This window comes from Grus americana, chromosome 3 (genome assembly GCF_028858705.1).
Source record: "Grus americana isolate bGruAme1 chromosome 3, bGruAme1.mat, whole genome shotgun sequence".
In the NCBI taxonomy this organism is placed as follows: domain Eukaryota; kingdom Metazoa; phylum Chordata; class Aves; order Gruiformes; family Gruidae; genus Grus; species Grus americana.
This window is the reverse complement of record NC_072854.1, coordinates 107103073-107123847: the sequence shown is the minus strand read 5'-3', so window position 1 is coordinate 107123847 and position 20775 is coordinate 107103073. Positions and strand designations below refer to the sequence as shown.

Genomic DNA, 20775 nt, shown 5'->3' with positions numbered 1-20775 from the left:
TACATATGTATTTAAAATAGTATAATCCTATTTGCCTTAAAACATGATATAATTAAATTTATTCTAGAAATGTCTGCTGTGAAGGGTGTAACAAAGAGAGTATATATAGTATATGGGCCTATTCGATGGATTGCATTTCCTTCCACAAACTCTGAAAGAATGCTTTTCTTCTAGATGCTTTTTTTTCTATAAATCAGGTATATACCTTAGACAAAATGTGAAGGTAGATCTGTGGTACCGTAGTAGAAGGTATTTATCCGCATTTTTGTATAGCATATAGAAAACCTTGCCTTGCTGGTATTGTTGGAATTTTCTTATATAAAAGAAATTAAGAATACAGTTTCCTGTCATGTTACATCTGCAATAAATGAGTAATATTTATATCCTTTATCTGGATTAAAGAAGTGTTTGCTGTGTTGCCTGAGTATTAGGAACACTAAGTTTGTATTGGCAGGTTCTTCCATAGAAAGTTACCTTTAAAAATGTCTAATACTCTCTCCTAAAAGCTAAGTTAAAAAAGAAATGAAGTACATAAGTGGCAGAGTAGCTGACAACGCTCTGTTTTTCAAAGGGAAGCTTAGGACAAGAAGGTTTTCCTGGTTGCCATCTAGTTAGTTTTGAAGGACATCAGTACTCGATTTTGTATTTATTGTTAGTTGTTTTGGTTTTTTTAAAGAAGGCAGCAATTTTTTTTCCACAAGCATTTTGACAAGATCACTTTTTTTCATCTGTGCAAGTGAATAATTTTCAACTGTTGGCGTACATCCTTTAAGACATTCTTCTTGATCAGTCCACCCCGATCAAGTCTTTTCAGATACCCATCTTTTAGTCTTTGGTAAAACTCTAGGTATTGGTGTGTATATTGTTGCATGTGAATGACTTAATACACACAGAATCAAACTTCCCGTATTACATCTTCAATCTGAGTCCAACAGGAGCGTTTTTTTCCTTGGTTGCCTTGGGCAAGAGTACATTTCTGGACTGGACTGGCCAGGGGCCAACGTCTCTAACACCAGGACAGATTTCTTTCTCATCTGGCTAAACTGCAAAAAAAGAGAATTGACAGTTCAAAGTTAGGAAGAGTACCTTGCAGACAGATACAAGGCTTGTTGAGTTACCTGTCTTTCTAATAAAGAGAAATAAAGCTGATGTCCATGTTAGTAGGTGAAAGGTGGTATAATTAAGTTGTGCTTAAAGTCTGTTCTGCATCTTTCATTTATTGGACAATTACAGGATTCATTCATAGCAAGATTCATAATATACAGCCTCTGAATTATCAGAATGTTTATTTATGTTTTAGCTTATTGAGTTGGTTAAATATCAATGTATTAGGCAGACTTAAATGAAAATAAGGGTATTAAAAAACCCCTCCCCACAGGATGTGACCTCCATTTCCTTTCCAGTGTTTCTTTTTGACAGTAGTTACCTTGAAGGGCAGTGTTTCTTGTAGCATTTTGAGAAGAATTAATCTGTGCTCGGTCAAACCTGAGAAGTGTGTAGGTTCTTAATATAAAGACCAAGGAAAAATTAGAAGTCCTTCAGTCAGACTCATGCAGTGCTGCAATATTTATGGGTTTCAGGAAAGTCTCTTCTCTAATCGAGAACCCAAAGTAAATATTATTAATGGCCCATATTGTTTCTCCAGCCTCTGTGCTTGGAATGACAGACAGAGTGTAAGATAATATGCTGTTGCAGTTACGTAGCACTCTTTGCAAGATCTCTGAATTCTATTTAACATGTAGATGTGCAAGCAGCCCTGAGTTTGGCCCACTGGTTATGTTTGGAGTTTACTGTGGTGGGTATGTCTTCTGTGTCTGCCATCCAAATACCGTAACTGTTTATAGCACTCTGTGAATGCCTGGAGTCAATTCTAATTGTTTCAGTGAGGAAACCAGTAGCTTTGCAATTTTTTCTGGAGAGAAGTAAAAATAAATATCCTGCTGCCTCTGTAGCCTGCAGATGCTGAGCAAGAAAAGTAGTAGCTCATTATTTAGATGAGTAGCAGTCACGGTTGGTTCCAGCTATCCATCCTCAAATCAGGTTGGCAGAATCGATGCCTAAATTCTTGTAGCTGTGAAAGCTCACGCGTTCAGAAACGATCTTGTATCTCCTGTGCAGGGGGGAGGGTGCAAAGGGCAGTAGGAATGGGTTTTGCTGTCCCTGGTTTCTGATTTTGATGGGGAGGGAAGTCACCCCCAGTGACTAATATACTCATTTCTAAATCTTTGCCGCTGTTTCTCCTGTGCGTTGCAGGCTGTCTCTCAGTAATGTTGTCTAGGCGTTAAGTCTCCTGTGTTCGCTACAAGTGTCCGATAATGGAAGTGTTGGGTTTTGGTTTTTTGCCAGGTGGATATTTGTGTATCTCACTAGCAGCTAGAAGCAATCAACTTGTTTTATTTAAAGATGAATTTGTGATTATTTAATAACAATAAAATGGAGTCCCATTTTCCCTTGACATACTTATTTTCCTTACTTGCTAGAAAATACTATTTTTCCCCTGTTATCAACAGATTACAAATTAAAAGTAGATTTTTTTTTTTTAAAGTCCTCCTGCAATTTGTACTCACATGCAGTTCCCATGGGCTTTGTTTGGACTAAACAAATCTGAACTTTGTAAGTAACCACAGAATAAATTGTGTTCTGAATTCTCCTTATTAAACAGAATAAGCCATAGTACTGTGTGGTGAGAGCCCTGACTCTACCTGCACATCCATAATTAAGTTTAGAATAATTCTGGTTCTTAAGGATACTTTAAATTGGACATACTGCGCCTCCAAGAGTTTGCCTTATTCCTCTTATTCAAAGTACAGAGATGCTAACTGCAAATTATTAGCGTAATGTAGTCTGCCGATTCACTGCTATTGTCCGGTGTAAAACTACAGACTTTAAAATAACTGTTTCTTTTATTTTGATGTTTCTTTCCTCTTGTTGCCCCAGAATATCTTGTTTTCAAAATACTTGTAAAAATGAACATGTTTGTGTGTGTCTAAACACTACCTCTGGAGATACAGAGCGACAAATTCTGAGCTGATGTATGTGTCACTATTTGGTTTTGTAACATATTCTCCTCCTTTCTTTGTTAAAGCGCTCTCCTTCCTGTATTCCAGCTAACAAAGGCAGACGTGTAAGAGGCTGTCCTACTCTATGTGGCCCTTTATTTTTTGCCTGTTGTGTACATGCCTTTGTTTAATGTATGGATCATGTATTTAGCTCACTGCATGTTTTGTGCTGCTGCTACCGTTTGCTGCTGCTGCTGTGCTTTTTGTTGTTTTACAGCTGTGGGCTAAAAAGCTTTCGGAGTATTTCATTTGGTAATCCTGTGAGCAGAATATCACAGTAACGAGAGAAGATGCTTTGGATACTTTCTCATTTCAGTATGAAAGTTCTTTGTGAAAGCTGATCAGGTAGATGCAGGTTGGGAAGATGAGCAAATGTCTAATGAGGGACCGTTTGTTTCCTTGCCCTTAGCAGAAGGCACGTATTGAGTTATGGGAATTGCCTGTAGAAGGCAAAAGTTTGGCATTTGGGAGGCATGTCATAGCAAATGATAGAGAATATCACAGGACAAAGATAAATAAATGGAAAGTAGGGAACTGAGTAAATTGGAGCATCAGGAGGGCAGGCAAAATTCATACAAGGAAAAACAGAGTTGGATGTGTTGTAGTCTGCTAAGCTGGAAAGCTCTATGGTGTTTCAAAAATCAAGGTGCATTTTTAAACATGATGTTATCAATGCTTTGTCAGACTGAATTGGTACCAGGTACGCTATATCCATTTTAAACTCATACTGTCACTTTTGTTTCTTTTATACACATACAATGATAGCAATAGGAAAGCATACAAAGCATTCGTATTGCATATTCAATAAATAAGCAATAGTGCCCAACAGCTCTAATAATGACCTTACCTATACAGTTCAAAGCACACCACTCAGTGTCTTAGGCAAGCTTACGGTAAGTGCTTGTTTTTGTCGGCTGTGGCTCCAATTCAGAAGTTCACCTCTCTTCACCATGTTGATATGCTGGACAGCTTTGACTCAGACCTACACAGGTGACACCATATAGACAACTAAGCACAGTCCTGTGGAAGACAAAAAGGCTATTACAATTTGATAGGAAATACTGAAACATGCTTTTGATAATCCAGTGGATTAGTTTAAAACTAATTTTAATGGTGTTAATACGGTCCACATAAACTTTTGGCCGTAGTTGAGTCAGGTTGCTTTTGTACTTAATTCTTCTCACTAAAGCAAGGAGTCTGGAAATTACTGCAGCAATACAGCTTAAGGCCCTGTTTCTGCAGTCTAAGTGGTGGTTAAATTGCCTTCAAATTCTGTAATGGTAGATCAGGTTCTGTGTGTTTTGCAGGCTTTTTATGTTCATAAGTAAAGTAAAAATACATTTGTTACTGGTTCAGCAGTTGTCTTCAACCACAAAAGCTTTGTAGCACATTCCAGAAAAGTTCCATCGTTTATGTTATGCTTATATTACATTTTTTAAGAGACACCATGAAAATTCTTTGGTATGCAGATGCTACTTTGAAAGGGAAAGCCTTTGGAGTATCTGGAAACATTTATGAAATGATAGATTAGATCTCTCAACTTGCAGAAGAAAAGGAATGTCTGTTTCTTGCTACGAAAAATTTGCCTGTAGTTGCTCATTGGGCTTATTTTTTTAACACCACTTTTAAGAAGGTAGAATTTTTCAAGGTAAACAGTCTTTGAGTGGACTCTAAGTTATGATGTGTTTAGACTCGACTAAAAAAAAAGTTTTAAATCACTGAAACATGTTATGTGTCTGGGCATTTACTACTTAAAGGCATCAATGTTTCTAATACTGGATAAAGCTTCCAATTATTATTTGCGTCTGATAAATCTGAGCACAAAATGTTTGCTTTACTGCTGATTTTTGCCTCAATGCTTGAAACACATGATCTATGTGTAGAAAACAGGTGTTATCCCAGTTTGAGCATTTCCCATTTTCATTACAGAAAGACTTGCAGGCATCTTAGTATGCCTAAATTGATTAAGCTGATGTGCATTCTCCACTAGATTTTATTTTTTTTAAGGCTGTGATAAAACTAGAAGCCATCAAAATTAACTCACTACTATTAAAAAAAAAAAAAGAGGAAAAGTAAAAAGAAAAAACTGTAACTGCACCTGTTCACTACCATGACTGAGTTTCTGGAGAACAGGACTGTATATGCATGTATCAGATTGGCTTGGCAATATATTTCATTCCCAAAAAGTAGTAAAGTTTGTGGAATTCTTAGTATGGTGTCAGTGGCAAATGGAATAGAAAACCCTGGAATGTTCAAATGCTTTCTGTAAACATCGCTGCATATTTTAGTTTGTGTGCAAGCTAGGCAAATCCTTAGCGACGGGGAACTGACGATAGCGTTGCTCCAGAAAAGCCAGACATGCTATGGAGCCTTCTGTAGGCCTCCAGCTTTTAGTTTTATTATTAGTGAAGAAAACCATCCTCATCTTGCTTTAATTAAAAAAAACCCCAAAACATAGAAAACTTTGATGTGAAGATGTCTTGTTTTCAAGGAAGAATCCTGCATTCCCTGATTTTTATTTTTTTTAGTTGCACTGACAAAAGATGACTTGTTATCCAAGATACCTGGTCGTACTTATATTCCTTGTTGTTCAGTAAAGTTCTGTGTTGGGCTTAGTTTCATTGTATATCAAGCACTAGGAAAATAGTCTCCTGAAGAAACTGTATTCCTGGTAAGGATGTCTTTGTAGTTCAGACAGGACACAAAAACCCCCTCAATTCTCTATGTATGTAATTAACACTAACCTAAGGAAATATGTTGTTTGCTCTGCCTTTTCCCCTTATTTTCTCCTAAATATGTTTGCAGTGATTTACATGGGCTATATAGGAATTCATTTCTAACAAATCTCTACTACCAGTGGACAAAACCCAGTAGTGTTTAGAAAACAGTCACCCTTTTAAAATGCTGAATTACAAATCTCTTCCAGTGTCTATCAGGCCCCTGAACTAGCAGCTCTTATGCATGTGCTCACCTCTCAGCAGAAGCCTTGGCGTGTTCGTGTTCAATAATTTTCATTGCATTGTTAATACCTTAATTAGGAAGTTGCTTAAAACTGAATTTTTATCCTCTCAGTTCTCTCTTAGGAGTTCTACTGTTCCCATATCTTATTTTGGTAAGAGTCAAGAATTCTTTTTTAATGATGTCTTTGATTTATTTTTTCGGTTGTTTTTTTCTCTTGAATTGTTCTCCTAGATTGACTCAGTTGAGAATTTCACATTGTCTAATACTCCATCACGGGATGAAGATAGCAAGTCTCACCTCCATTCAAGGTCAAGGTCTCCTTCTACAGCTAGTGAGATTGAACCAATCGAGGTACCTCAGTGTTGATAATTTTTTTTTTTTTTTGAGTAATGGTTTCATTCATATAACAGTTGCTATTGCAAATAATTTTGTTTAAGCTCACTCCTCTGAAGAGACTATTTAAGACTTTGTAAAATAGCCTTCTGCACTAGTGGTGAACTGTATTTTGGGGAATGTTGCATTTTCTTTCTCATACAGTTAATTGATTAGGGAAGGGAACTGTGTTGAATCAATTATTAGATACAGTCTCTCTTCTTAACATATCTTCAATCATGAATATTTAAGAAATGTTGTCGCACAGGTAATGTTATACTGTAGTTTGTAAGAGCACGTTTTGGAGTCCTGATGAAAATCTTGGCAATGTGAAATAATATCCAGGCTTTGCAACAATAATAATGTATCCCTTTCCCTGTTAAAAAAATTAGCTCTGATTATTTTACATTAGAAAAGATTCAACCAAATGTTTAAGATAATACAAAGTTTTTTGACATTTAAGAGATGTATCTTGCATGTTTTGCTGAGAAGATTTGCTTTTCCAAGTCCTTTCCTGTGTTACTCAGTTTAATTTCATTGCTTGTATGTTTGGGGATAGGGTCTGTGGGATGTTGTAGTGTTTTTACTTTATTCAAGCTATGTTTGATAGTGTGTATTTGATGTCTTACTGATCCTTTGGGGACTACGTTCAGGTTACAGATCATCCTCCCCGTTCAATTCACACACCAACCATGAGGACAGCATATATTGGATCGGGACTCTCTGCACCAAAGGTATTCAGTCAAGCATTCGCACTTTTTATACAGGAAAAATATCACTCCTGGGCAACAGCTTCAGGAGAACTGTTTATCACAGTAATCTTACAGGAGCTGCCTAGAAGGGTTGTTTATATGCAAGCTGGTTGCTTTCTAAAATTTAAAACCTCTCATTCTTATGTTATGTGGTGTGACGAGTTGTACTAGGCATTCCACTCCAGCAGCATTTGATGATAGGAAAAACAGTAGTTTGGACATTAGAAAGCGATAAGCGAACCAGAATGTGAAGGAAGAAAGAGACTTCATAGAGAGAGAGTGTTTTCCAGCATCTGTCTGACCAACCTGCCTCTGTCCTCTGCGTACAATAAAACTGATGCCTCTATGGGCCGGTCTTGGATTAGCACAACTGTGTGCTAATTAGATGATTATTTTTGAGAAAAGGCAAAGAGTAAGCCTAAAATGAAACTGTAGATTTGCATTTTTTATAAGCAATGTAGAGTGAGCACTACAGCCAGCACTGCAGCACTGGGCTGGGAGAAGGAATTCCAGTTTTTCTGTCTTCTGGCTTTTTACTTGCATAAATACTGATCTTACGTCAGCTGTTAACGTTAATTTGCCATTGGCCAAATGAGCCAGTTAGTGTATGGTAATTCACAGTGAACTGTGTATTTTCAAGCAAATGAGGAATAAGATACGATATATTACAGGAAAAATTTTCTCATAAAAGTTTCAGAAGTGCCTCAATGGCTTAGGAATCTTCTGTATATTAAAAAAATGACAGTTTTTCTGCAATTAATCAATAAAGTATGTCTTTCTAACAGAACATCTCTGTTTTGATATCTCTGCTTTGATAAATTGAGAAGCAGCAAAAGACTTTGTGTAAAGGAAAGCTAAGTTTGAGCAGGCAGTGTTCTAATGACAGCATCTTAGGAGATCAATTTAAAAAAACACTGTATGTGCACTTGAAATAATGTGAAACAGATTTTACTGTGCACATTTCATTTTTGCAAATATTTTTGCTAAGTGATGATTTGCTTTCTAATTTATTATGTTCCCTAAAGAACCTTTATGATTGCATCCATTTTTAAAGCTAAGTATTGTTTCCCTGCAAGTTTCAAAACAAGACATCCATCTGTAGACAGAAAGCTTCCATTGTAACAGTAAAGCTGTCATTAAATATGGATGAAGTTTGAGCCCTTAGCTGTGATACCTTATGCTGTGAAAAACAGGAAAGAATAAAATTTTAATATACCTACCCATTAAAGTAGTCTGCAAAATTGTTATATTTCAGATCGCAGACATTATCCGTGTTGTTTAGACAGCCTTTGCGTTCACCCTTTCTCCACCCACCAGTTGTTAGTTTGCTGGGAGTTTTATTAGAAAAGCAAAGCAGCTTCCTGGATTTTATATAAGGACTTTTATGAATCATACAACCACATTATGTAATCATTTAGCCTTGATATCATAGCATCAGCACTGCCATCCTTGAGGGCAGAGAGAGAATTAAAACACTTACTCATGTAGTCTGTGTTCCCAAGAACTAACAGGAAGAAAAGACCTTTCAAAATCAACATCATCTATACTCTTATTTTTAAATTGAGTGTTCTGAAATTGCCTGTGCCTGACATCATGAAACTGAACTTTCTAGCATAAAAATTAGAATTTTCAAAAAGTTTGATGTTTTGCTTTAAACTAAGGCAATGCTCCTTACAGAGGAATGTCGAATTTGCAGCTTAGAAAATACTGTGGTGGGTTGACCTTGGCTGACCGCCAGGTGCCCACCGAGCACGTTCCTACACACGTGCAACTTCAAGAGCAGAATGGAATAATTTTGGCAACTGTCCTATCTGCAATGGAAGCAAGCTCATATTGAGAGACAAGGTCCAGTTTCCATAGTTTCGTTTAGAGGATGGTTTAAATTATCACTAACAATTACTGATAAGGAATATTTTTCAGCCCAGATCTCATTTCAGTAAACACATACAAGCTACCTTTTTAAATCCACCTATGCACTCTTATATCTATGAAAAAATAACTGTTCTTCAGAAGTGTTAGAGGTATTAACATCCTTGTCTGCTTGTTTCACAGCCTAAAGCCCACCAGTTTGTAGTGAAGTCATTTAACACACCAACAAAATGCAATCAGTGCACATCTCTGATGGTTGGTTTAATACGACAGGGCTGTACTTGTGAAGGTAAGCACTTGTGAGGGCAGGAAGTGTGAACTGAAGTTCTCATAGATGCAAATTGCACAGTAAATGTTGTGGTGTGATAATGCAGAAGTCTTCTGTTTATATTTTGAATAATAGAATATATTTTTGTGCTTCTGTCTTTTAACAGTAGAAGCCAAACAGTTTGAACATCTTGCGTAACAGATTAGTTAGTTATCTAGGGACATGCTTATTCTAGTTGGTGGTAGAAGAGCTTAGTTCAATTTACTGAAAATAGCAATAAGGGGCCACAGTCAGTGGTCAGGTATGCTGGCAGCAGATTCGCTTTCTGACTCAGGGCAAAATGTAAGACAGCTTTGCCATTCAGTACCAATTTTGCTTCTTTCCAGGACTAATTTGTTCTAGTTTTGTATGTGCACAGAATGGCACTCATGAATTAGAGGAGCTTCCAGCTTTTCATTTACTAGTAGAGTTGGGCCTAGAGGAAATCATAGAGATTATCTCAGTATGAGCTTCTGATTAAGCTCTTTCTTACATGGATGAAACCAGACCACGTATCTGTAGACCTCTGAAACTGAGAAAATCAGAATTTAGAGCAGATTAAAGCATGAACGGCTGCTCTGCACAGACTTAGATTTCTGTCTCAGTGTAGCAAAGCTCAGTGAAACTATTCAGTTGTTGGTCAAAAAAAGGGAGGATTCCTTTATAAACGTCATCAACGTTATCATAGCTTTTGCACTGCACAAGAAATAACCATCAAATCTTTTTGTGTTTTGTCCTCCTCACAAGTATGTGGATTCTCTTGCCACGTGACATGTGCAGACAAGGCTCCTGCAGTATGTCCAATCCCTCCCGAACAGACTAAGGGGCCTTTGGGAATAGATCCACAGAAAGGCATAGGAACAGCTTATGAAGGACATGTCCGAGTAAGTATCAGGTAGCTGTGTTTGGGGCATTTATATTAAATTTGTTGTTTTCCAGAGCTGGAATTAAACTCTAACTGGGGCATTGTGGAGGATGGATTCAATTATACCTTAAAGTAACAGTTTGGAAGCCGGAACCTAAATTTTCACAAAGCATCTCTTAGCGTTTTCAACAGTAATTCTCGCTCCATCTGTGTCGGCCATTGTACTTTGAGTTGGTCTTGAATAGTCTATCTCTAGAGATCAGATCATCTTCCAGGGCCTGTGAGTTTTTGAGTCTTTCTGTTGATGCTAGTACTGTCTGGGATCGTAGGTGTGGATACTTGCACATAAATACTAAAATTACTCCACATAGTTTTGGCCGTATTCCTGTTGGCCAACTAGGGATGGGTTTCTTTCTCTATATTTATTCATATAGCTTTGAGTTTGTGAAATAAGAAGAAAGAATCTGTGTTGCTATAAATTTTTAAAATAATATGTTGTGGTATCTGTGTGGCTGTGTTTGATGCTCTTACTGTACCTGTGCTATTGCTTATGTTGCTTAATGTTATCACTGAATAAAAGCTTGTCAGCCTAGATGAGAGAATTGATTTTTATACTGACTGTTTGATTTTTGATTGCATGCAAACTTACAGAGAGTTGATCAGAATTTATTTTGTTAAAGGTACCAAAACCAGCTGGAGTAAAGAAAGGTTGGCAGAGAGCGCTGGCAGTGATCTGTGATTTTAAACTCTTCCTATATGATGTAGCAGAAGGAAAAGCATCCCAGCCCAGCGTGATAGTGAGTCAGGTCATAGACATGAGGTAAGCTGTTTGGTCCTGAGTGGGAGCTTTTCAGAGGCACTGGGAGGTTTTTTCCTGCTTTTCCTTTTTGTGAAGTCAGTAAGCAAGCTCCAGAGCTTTTATGAAACACTGTAATCAGTGTTGAGAGCCTCTAATTTTCTGGAAAAAAGCTGTATTTGCAGTTAGCCTGAACTACACTTGTGTGTTCATATGTGGCAATTTAAACTTCCATTACTACATCATGTGCCAAAATGTATCTGTTCAGCTGTGTAGGAGATCTGGGATGAATAAAGAAGAAAAATACATTCTTTTGGGGTTGAATAGAATTTTGAAAGGACAGATAAAACTTTATTATAGGATAAAACTAATACAGTTTTTGATTCAGAAGGGCCAAAGAGTTTATTCCCACTGTCTTCAGTATTACTGAAATACTACCAACTTCACTGAAGGTTGAGAACATTTAACATACCAGCGAAGTAAAGCTTTTCTCTGAACTAGCTTAGTGTTTATCCAGGAAGTCTCAAACAACTGTAGCTTATAGCTTCTAGTGCGTTTGGATTTTTTTATGAAAGAGTTGGAGAGGTTCTTGGTCCAGGCTTATTTTTTAAGTTTGATTTTCTTTATTTTTTTTAAAGATTTTAATTTAAACAGACAAAACCCAGATACTCTGAATAGATCAGAATATCAACATTTATGAGGAATTAATTATGCAACATTGCATTTGTGAGTTTCATCTGCAGATAAAGAGGAAAGGATAATTTTAAAATTAGATCTCAGTGCTGTCTTGTTGTGTCCTTCACAAAACAAGGCTATTGGTACTATGGAAATATAAGTAAAAAACCAAGCATACAGATTTTACTCTTTAACAATTTTCCAATTATGTTTGTGATGTCCATAAGGGATGAAGAATTCTCAGTGAGTTCTGTCTTGGCCTCAGATGTCATCCATGCAAATCGAAAAGATATCCCCTGTATCTTTAGGGTAAGTATTATGTCTTGAACCTAGTAACCCACAAGTACAGAGTTTCCCAGTGTGATGTACGGTGTGCATTCACTGACAGCTTGCTAGTATTTTATTTCATTTGCACATTCTGGCCGTGTGGTATGCATGGCAGCAGCAGCAATGCATAAGGATCTGTACATATATCATTTTCCTGGTAAAAAAATAGCACTGGTACATTTAGACAAGCTCTCATCTTCCCTTTAGTGGGTTTTATTTTTTTAACCTTCACAATAAGACGTACTTTTCTTAACCTCCTGTTAGTCATTTGGAATTCTTCTGTTCTTCATCACCTTCTACATTTTCATTTCCTAAAGTTGCCTTCTGCTTCTCATTTAATTTGTTGTGTTATTCGTGAAGCTTTTATTTTATGTGTTTTCTTCGTAAATATGCATTTGATCTCTGCAAACTCTCATTCATCAGGTAGTCAGTACAGAAATCTAGTGTAAAATGCTCATCAAAATTTATGTCTGTTATCTACTATCAGGATTTTGCCATCATTGGCTTTTTCTAATATTATTTTTACTAGATAGTCTATTGAAGTTTGACCTCAATGAAATATCTTTGGTCTCTTATTGATTCCCCTATCATTTCTTTACTATGCTGTTGTGTTTCACTCCTTGTTTTTCCGGCTTTCAGACTGTGCATCAGTCTGCATGCTGAGAGGAGATAAACCTACAAAAGGAGCTTTCATTTTTATCTATAGTAGCTGTACCAAATACATGAAAAGGATCATAGATCATTCTTCCATAAAGACCATTCCTGTTGCATTAAATTATTACAGAAAAAATTATTGGTCTTAAAAAAAAAAAAACCCAGAATATTTTGTAAGAAATGCTTTTCATTATAGAATTGCTGTGAGAAACCGATTACTACCTTATTTAGGGCAGACATTTCCATATTATAGAATAAATACAAATGCATTTAGAATAAAGCCAATGTTTTCTCTGTTCTTTGCTGAGTTATTCACATCTACAAGTTTTTCTGCTGTGGGTTCTTGATTGAGATAGTGTTTTCTATTAACTGAGTCTAAATTTTTGCATTCTTAGTTCAGACAGCTAATTAGAAGGGCATATACAGGCATCTGATACCCTTGTAGAAATGATCATGATGAAATTTTTTATTGCTTATAAAATATATATTTCAAAATTTTCCAGGTCACAGCTTCCCAGCTCTCTGCATCCAGTAATAAGTGTTCAATCCTGATTCTAGCAGACGGTGAGAATGAAAAAAGCAAATGGGTAGGAGTGCTGAATGAATTGCATAGGATCTTGAAGAAGAACAAACTCAAAGACCGCTCAGTGTATGTTCCCAAAGAAGCTTATGACAGCACCTTACCCCTCATCAAAACAACACAATCAGCAGCAATCATAGGTATGAAATAAGAAGAAAACTCTAAGGAAAACTGGTATGCTAAAAGCATGATTTTTGCAAAAACATGTTACAATGCCATTATCTACTGAATAAAGAATGAAACATAGTGGGTTTATTCCATATGTAAACATGTATGGATTTGAGAGAGAAGTGCAGTTCACCACCCAGTACTTTTGTCAGATCTGTAAGAATATTCCCCCTATTCACACACATTCATAATTATGAATAATTTTGACTGAGAATTGGGCATTGCTCTTTTGTTATTCTGTAAACATAATTCCTTAACTGGGCAAAATTAGCATTATAGAATAGATGTAAATAACTGACTTTACAAAGTCTGCTTGTGGGACTAGAGAGAAAATGTAAAAGCAGAGAATGAATTCAGTAATTTTAAATGTTATTGCATAAAATATGTTAAACTTGGATTATTTAAATAATTTAAAGGTGATATTATAGTTATTTCAAAGTCAATAGTACACTTATGTGCTCTGAATGGTTTGTTAAAAATTATGTTTCTTGGTATTACTTATACTAACAGGAGAAAAGACTTATTTTTTCAGAAATTTGAAAGATTGGGAGGTTACCAGTGGGTTTTTTGTTACATGAATGTGTTGGATTTGGCTTTATATTTGTTTATTTCAAGATATTAAACTGCCTCTGTTAATCAGATTTATCACTACTGTCGAAGAAGTATTTCCAAAGAAAAATAACTTTTTTTTCCTTTTTTTTTTTTTCCCTTGATATCGTAGACCATGAAAGGATAGCGTTGGGGAACGAAGAAGGGTTATTTGTTGTGCATGTCACCAAAGACGGTAAGAGATTAGGAACTGGTAATTACAATTTCCGTAATACTAAATAATCAGAAAGTGACTTTGCAACTTTTTTTTGCTTTCAATATCCTCTGATTTCATTTTTCTCAACTTACTACATTATCAGCTGGACAACTCCACATGAGAGTTGATAATCAAGGTGTTCTGTGTGCTTTCTGGTTTGGGTATCCTTTCCAGTAACAGAGGTCTAGCATCTGGAATGTAGCTGAAGCGTTTGTTCCCTTGTTTGAAGCAGGCTCAATACTGAATTCAGACGAGGTTGCCCAGGGCTCTGTCAAGTCGGGCCTTGAAAATCCCCAAGGAAAGAGGTTCCACAGTCTCTCTGGGCTGCCTGTTGCAAAGTGTAATTCTTCTCACAATGAAATGTTTTCTTCGTATATCCAGTTGGAACCTCCCCCTGTTTCAATTTGTGACCAGGGTATCCTCTTCTCCTGCTCTGCACCTCAGTAAGGAGCCTGGCTCAATCTTTTCTGTAACCTGCTTCTTGGTATTGGAAATTAAAACTTACGTTCAGTATTGTAAAGAGATGCAATGACAGATGCCCAAGCTAATTCAACAAGCAACATGTTTAATTGTATGTTTCAGTTCTTTGAGGGTTTCCCTTTACTCAGTAGTTTTGCGGCTATAATCTGTTTTTTGAAACGAATACTGAAATAATAGAGTGGTTGTTATTGCATGGGATCTGCTCCTCTTTTTCTGATGAGGAAAAGCCAAAGGTCTATCCAGCATTGCCACATGTAGTATTATTAAAATACAAGTTTTGATTCTGTCCTTTTTAATATTGCAGGGAAGCAATAAAGTGAATTTCTTGGGTTTACTTCATAGTTTATCTTTACAAGTAGAGATGGTTTAATCAATTCACACTTCAACACTATTTACTTGGATTTGGGGGGTTTTGTTTTGTTTTTTTTAGAGATTATCCGTGTTGGTGACAATAAGAAGGTTCATCAGATTGAGCTTATCCCAAATGAACAGCTCATTGCAGTAATCTCAGGACGAAACCGTCACGTGCGGCTTTTCCCTATGGCTGCCCTGGATGGAAGGGAGACTGAGTTTTATAAGCTGGCAGAGACAAAAGGCTGTCAGTCAATAGTTTCTGGACATGTGCGCCATGGAGCTCTTACGTGCCTGTGTGTAGCTATGAAAAGGCAGGTCCTCTGTTATGAACTAAATCAGAGTAAGACACGTCACAAAAAGATCAAGGAGATCCAAGTCCAGGGGAATGTCCAGTGGATGTCAATCTTCAGCGACCGTCTTTGTGTGGGCTACCAGTCAGGTTTCTTAAAATATCCCCTTCACGGAGAAGGGAGCCCATACAGTCTACTCCATCCAGATGACCACACACTATCATTTATCTCACAGCAGCCAACTGATGCCATCTGTGCAGTCGAAATCTCAAATAAAGAATACCTGCTGTGTTTTAGCAGCGTAGGGGTTTACGTTGACTGCCAGGGCCGAAGATCTAGACAACAAGAGTTGATGTGGCCCGCAACTCCATCTTCTTGCTGTAAGTTGCCATGTGTCTCAGTGTACTTGCTGTTGTACATTGAAGTGATCACTGCTTGTATTAATATCCACAGGAAGTGAAGTTCAAGGATAATTACCTGACAGGTAAATGAACGCTCTCAGCTTCTGTCAGCATGTTTAATCTAGTCAGAGGGTTTAATCCTGACCACACTTATGCTAGTTTTGACAGCTCTTTCACTGACCTACACTGCTGTAGCACAAAGAGGAATCACGGCTCAGGATTTCTCACTCTGATGTCCAATTTCTAAACACATGGCCTGAGCTCTAAACCAGCTGAAAGCGTCGGGCCTTACAGAGGCTAGTGGGATCTTTAGGCATTTGCTACCACTGATACTGGACTGTTGTTATTTAAAGTCTGAAAATTTGATTGTACTTTGGCTCAGCATTGTGATTCAAGCTTTCTGGATGTTCAGAGTCATCTAGATCTGGTAGTTTGACTTGCTTTTCTCTAATGGTGTTTATTCCTACTTACTGGGTTTTTTCTTTTCTTTACTTACTCCTTCAAACTCTTTTCCTCTGCAGTTTTTATTGACACTCTTCTCACTCATTCATCTCCTCTCTTCGCTTTTTTAAAACATCAGGTTTTAAGTTTTTCCCCCCTCCCTCTTCCCTTCCAAAATACAATGTATGGCAGGCAGTATAAAAAATATCTTTCATAACCATAAGGCAAAAATACTGTAAGTTTTCAATATTTCAGTTTCCAGCAAGAACTGTGTTAAACATTTATTGCACGATTTTTCAAAGCTGGGGCTTTATCTTTGTGACAGTTGGAGTTAAAAAAAAAAAACCCTTCAATGCCTATATTCTTCTTTTTAACATCTTTCTGAATGCAAATAAAGATTAACTAAATTTGTCCTCAGCGTATCTGTGAATGAGCCCAGTCTCATGTTGATTTTTAAAATAGTCTGCCTTCTTACCTCACTGTGACAGCAGTACAGTCACACTGCAGCGGAGAGGAATGTTTCACCTTGTCTCAGTGCAGCTCCTTCTGAGCGTGGAAGGAGCAGCTCTTACAGGCTGTGTGTCACTTCTGGTTTTCAAGCAAGAGTGTGATTATTACAATGGATTCAGAGAACGAATCAATCGAAATGAAAGCTTTTGTGATAGATCGAAAACCAGGTATTTTCACATGTCGTTCATCTATACTGGTCATTGATATCTGCGAAAGTTTTTTGATTGCCTTAAATGAAGTGACTTGATGTTAATTCAGAATGGGGGTATATTTTATAGCAAAACCTGTTACATTTAAACACAAATTGGATGCTCTTGACAGTCTTGGCAGACCATGACAGTCTTGTTGCTGACATGGAAATACTGAATTCTTTTTTAGAAGTGGTCCCAGTGGAACAAATTTTATCCTGGGGAAATGCTACTCTTGAGTAGCACAAGAATTCTCTTTACAATCCAGAAAATAAGAGAACTAAAGCTAGAAGGAAACATGAAGATTTTTATGACTGTGTCATGGTGCTTAGCTCCAACTGATGTTCATTTAGTACAGAGTCCAAAGACTAAAAGCTCAGTTCATTCAAATGACAGTTATTCAATAATGACAATATATTTTCCTACCACATCATTTAGAAAATACAAGCTCTTAAAAATAGGGCTTTTAGAAGAAAAAACTTTGAACCACATCAGTGTTTGGCAGAACAAACTGCAATCCCCTGCAGTTCAAAGAGGAGTTTGGTTCTGCAAAGTTAAAAGAAAAGTCACAGAGGTTATAGAGTTTTTTGGTGTTGGTTTGCCTTCAGAATAAATTTCGTGATAATTTTTGAGTTAAAACATATTTTGCAAAGATTGTTGCTATATTGTGGGGTTATATTTTTTTGTAATAAATATGGTTAAACATAAGAAATTGTATATTTTGAGTCCTGTCTAAAAAGCACATGACATTATACCTAATCCTTCCCTCTCAGGTTACAATGCACCATACCTCTCTGTGTACAGTGAAAATGCAATTGATATCTTCGACGTGAACTCCATGGAGTGGATTCAGACTATTCCTCTCAAAAAGGTAACGTGCTTTGTCAATGTCAGTGAAAGGTCTAGACTCAGTATTGCTTTGCTACAGTCATACTGGGTTTTTTAAGCACGTTAGAAGCCATCATTAAAACTGTGGTTTAAACATAATTGAACTAAAGAAGAGCTACTGTAAAGAAACCAGTGCTTTTTGGTCAAAATAAAATACACAAAATGTGTTTTGCATGTGGTTTCACTGGTTGAGATGAGTGGTCAGTCTGGAGCATATGAGTATGTTAGACTTACTGATATTATCGTAGGGAGCAGTTTCTTGGTATTAATTGCATGTGGCTTCACTGGGACTGATTGCATCTATGTTATTGCCAGAAGATGGTGAATGTCAAGATAATTAAACAGGCCTTCAAAACACTACCTTCTGCTGCTTTAGAACATAGTAGACAGATAAGGTTAGAACATTTCGGTTCAACCAGTACAAATATTAAAACCAGGATGGATGTCAGGTTTGGATCACTTTGATCAAAGGAAAGTTTTTGAAAACTGACACTTCCTTGGTATTTAGGAGGTGTTTGCTCAGTTGTATTTGGAAAGAAAAAAGAAAAGTGTTTCTTCTCCCATAGTTTAGACCGACTTCAACTTTGTGTTAGTGTCAAAATAATTCCTTTAACTGGCATTCCAGTGACATAGAACTGCAAGAAATTGTCCTTGTGGTCTTGGGTTAGTCATTCAGTCTCTGCATATCAATTTCCCACGTCAGAGCAGATATTATGGCAATGCTGTAAGGATAAATAATGCAAAAATCAAGGTGCTCAGCTCTTAACCGTCTTAAGGAGAGAAGAATAATCTGGCCTTTTAAAGGAAATTTCCTCTACTCTTTCTGATGTCCAAACTTTGAGTTATTAAGCAGTCAGAGCGTTTTTTTCCTGCACAGCAGAATGTGATTTAGTACTTTGATCAATATTTGGCTCGACTGGCCATTTAATGAATGAAGTTACCTTCAACAAAGAAGAATTGCTACATCTAGGAGACTCAAAAATGGCAATTTATTATGAAGAGTTTGTTTCTAACGCAATTTGCAGACTCGGAGGGTGAAATGCTTCTTTCATTTTGAAGTTGGAAATCACCAATACAATCTGTATGTACTCTTATCAAGTTGCAAAGCATAGCTGTGACATGATACTAACACAAAATAAAAGCACTGCATATTGCTTTGTGCATCTAATAGACAAAATGGAATTGTTATATAAAGTAGACTTCTAACAGAACTATTTATTTAAATGCTGGGAGGACTGGTGTTAAGCTGTTAAGCCTGTGTCTGTAAGTGGAATTTTAGGCAAGTCTGTACTTGTTCTCCAAACAGAAGTTTAAAATCTAAAATTGTTTTTAACTCTGCTTGGTGGCTTTAATGACTCACAATTGTTATTCTTGAGAGCAGGCATGTGTTACTGGAGGTGGGAGACACTTCTTCCACCAGCCTGCAATTCTTCTGTGGAGCAGACTTTGCTCTGGCCAATTACGCTCTTCTGCTCCCTGGTTGGTTTTATAACAGTGCTCCTTTTACAGAGTTTATAATGCACCTTGGAGCTTTCAGAATAAGATGCACTATATAAATGTGAGTTATTAGTATTACACGGACTGATTTTCCTTGTTTCAGGTACGACCCTTGAATACAGAAGGATCACTAAACCTTTTGGGCCTGGAGACAGTTAGATTAATATATTTCAAAAACAAAATGGCAGGTAAGTAAAAAGCAGATTTTCATCATGCAAATTTTTGTTTAGAAAGAACATTTTTCTTTGGCCTGGATCTGTGCATTGTAGAAAGTGGTCTCTCAAACGTATGCGTGCTTCTTAATTTGGGAGAAAGCCAAAGCTTATAGATTCCACAGTGATTGCAGTGATGTCTGCTAGGCAGCTACTCTGAACCGGTTTTTCCCCTTTTGAATATTCAGTGAAGACTTGAATGAAGAAATAAAAAATAGAAGGACTAGACACTCCCTCTAAATCTAGGATCACCTGCTAGAACACTATCTAAAAATGCCTGCACAATTAAAGGCTTTAATAGTGATCTTGGGAGTACTAGATTAAAATTAATATTATACTTAACCTATACAAACCTTTCCCAAGGATCAGGAAGTAATATAAAATTATATATTCATAACTTGCTATTAGGGCCACATACAATAATGTGCCAAAGTTTTAGCTTCAGAATTCTATTTTTGTTATGAGTCTTTTTGATCTTTTTTTTTTTTTGACCCCATTTCATAAGCTTGCTCCTGAGTAATTTCCTTAACCTATTTGTTTAACCTCTTAGGTGGAGAGGGAATGTGCTTTATTTTAACAATCAAAAGCTATAATTTTTTTAACAACTATTCTGAAAATAGTGGAAATAAACACTCTAGAAACATATACTGCTGTTGGCAATGTTTCAGCGTTTATTTAAATTGCTAGCAAATTATTACAAAAGGAATGACAGTGGTAGAGAGGAGCAATATGGTGGACATACCTATAAAGAATTTTCAAGTCTTAATAAATATTGAACATTAAAAGTAGAGTAGAAGAGTTAAAAAAAAAAAAAAAACACCAGAGAGCATGGGATCAGAAGTGAGTAAGGCTGATGCTTTGCTCCTGTACACTTCTCACTGCCTTTCAGAAAGGAAGGTTGCCAAACAGTAAAGTATCCTCCAGGTGTGACTCCATAAAAATCTGCAAGTTTTTTTTCCTGAAGCCACTTACCTAGTAAATCCCACACTTCATGAAATTTCCAGTTGATCTTAAGGAAAGAAGAGATTTCAGTTTCATACAAAAACAGTTTTGGCAGTGAGCAGTAGGTGTTGGGTATGTTCAAGCTTATTAAGCGTAACTTTAGTCTCCATCTGTATAAAACAAGACAGAGCAGTTGCAGCGTTCATTCGAAGTAACGCACCTATTGTATGATTGTCACTGACATTTCGTGTCTTTAATAAAGATGCCTTGGCCAGACCTACACATGTGGGGAAAAAAATCTTCCCTTTTCCCATAGTTATACCAAAATACATCAGTGTTCAAACTTTTCAAAAGGAGTAGTCTTTCTGGAGCAGGGAATGAA

General features: G+C 36.8%; 1 protein-coding gene across 9 annotated transcripts in view; it reads left to right on the top strand.

The window, feature by feature from the left end:
• The window catches only part of CDC42BPA (CDC42 binding protein kinase alpha), a 189284-nt gene that overhangs the window by 147515 nt on the left and 20994 nt on the right, over positions 1-20775 (top strand). For 7 of the 9 annotated variants that reach the window (XM_054820852.1, XM_054820855.1, XM_054820850.1 and 4 more), the window contains 12 exons: positions 3086-3124; positions 6252-6371; positions 7046-7126; positions 9197-9302; positions 10068-10204; positions 10866-11005; positions 11884-11965; positions 13141-13357; positions 14107-14169; positions 15101-15694; positions 17628-17725; positions 19343-19427. In XM_054820852.1, the coding sequence (XP_054676827.1) occupies positions 3086-3124; positions 6252-6371; positions 7046-7126; positions 9197-9302; positions 10068-10204; positions 10866-11005; positions 11884-11965; positions 13141-13357; positions 14107-14169; positions 15101-15694; positions 17628-17725; positions 19343-19427 (1762 nt within the window). The remainder of the gene's footprint in view (positions 1-3085; positions 3125-6251; positions 6372-7045; positions 7127-9196; positions 9303-10067; positions 10205-10865; positions 11006-11883; positions 11966-13140; positions 13358-14106; positions 14170-15100; positions 15695-17627; positions 17726-19342; positions 19428-20775) is intronic. The other 2 variants (XM_054820851.1, XM_054820847.1) reach the window with 1 other exon arrangement.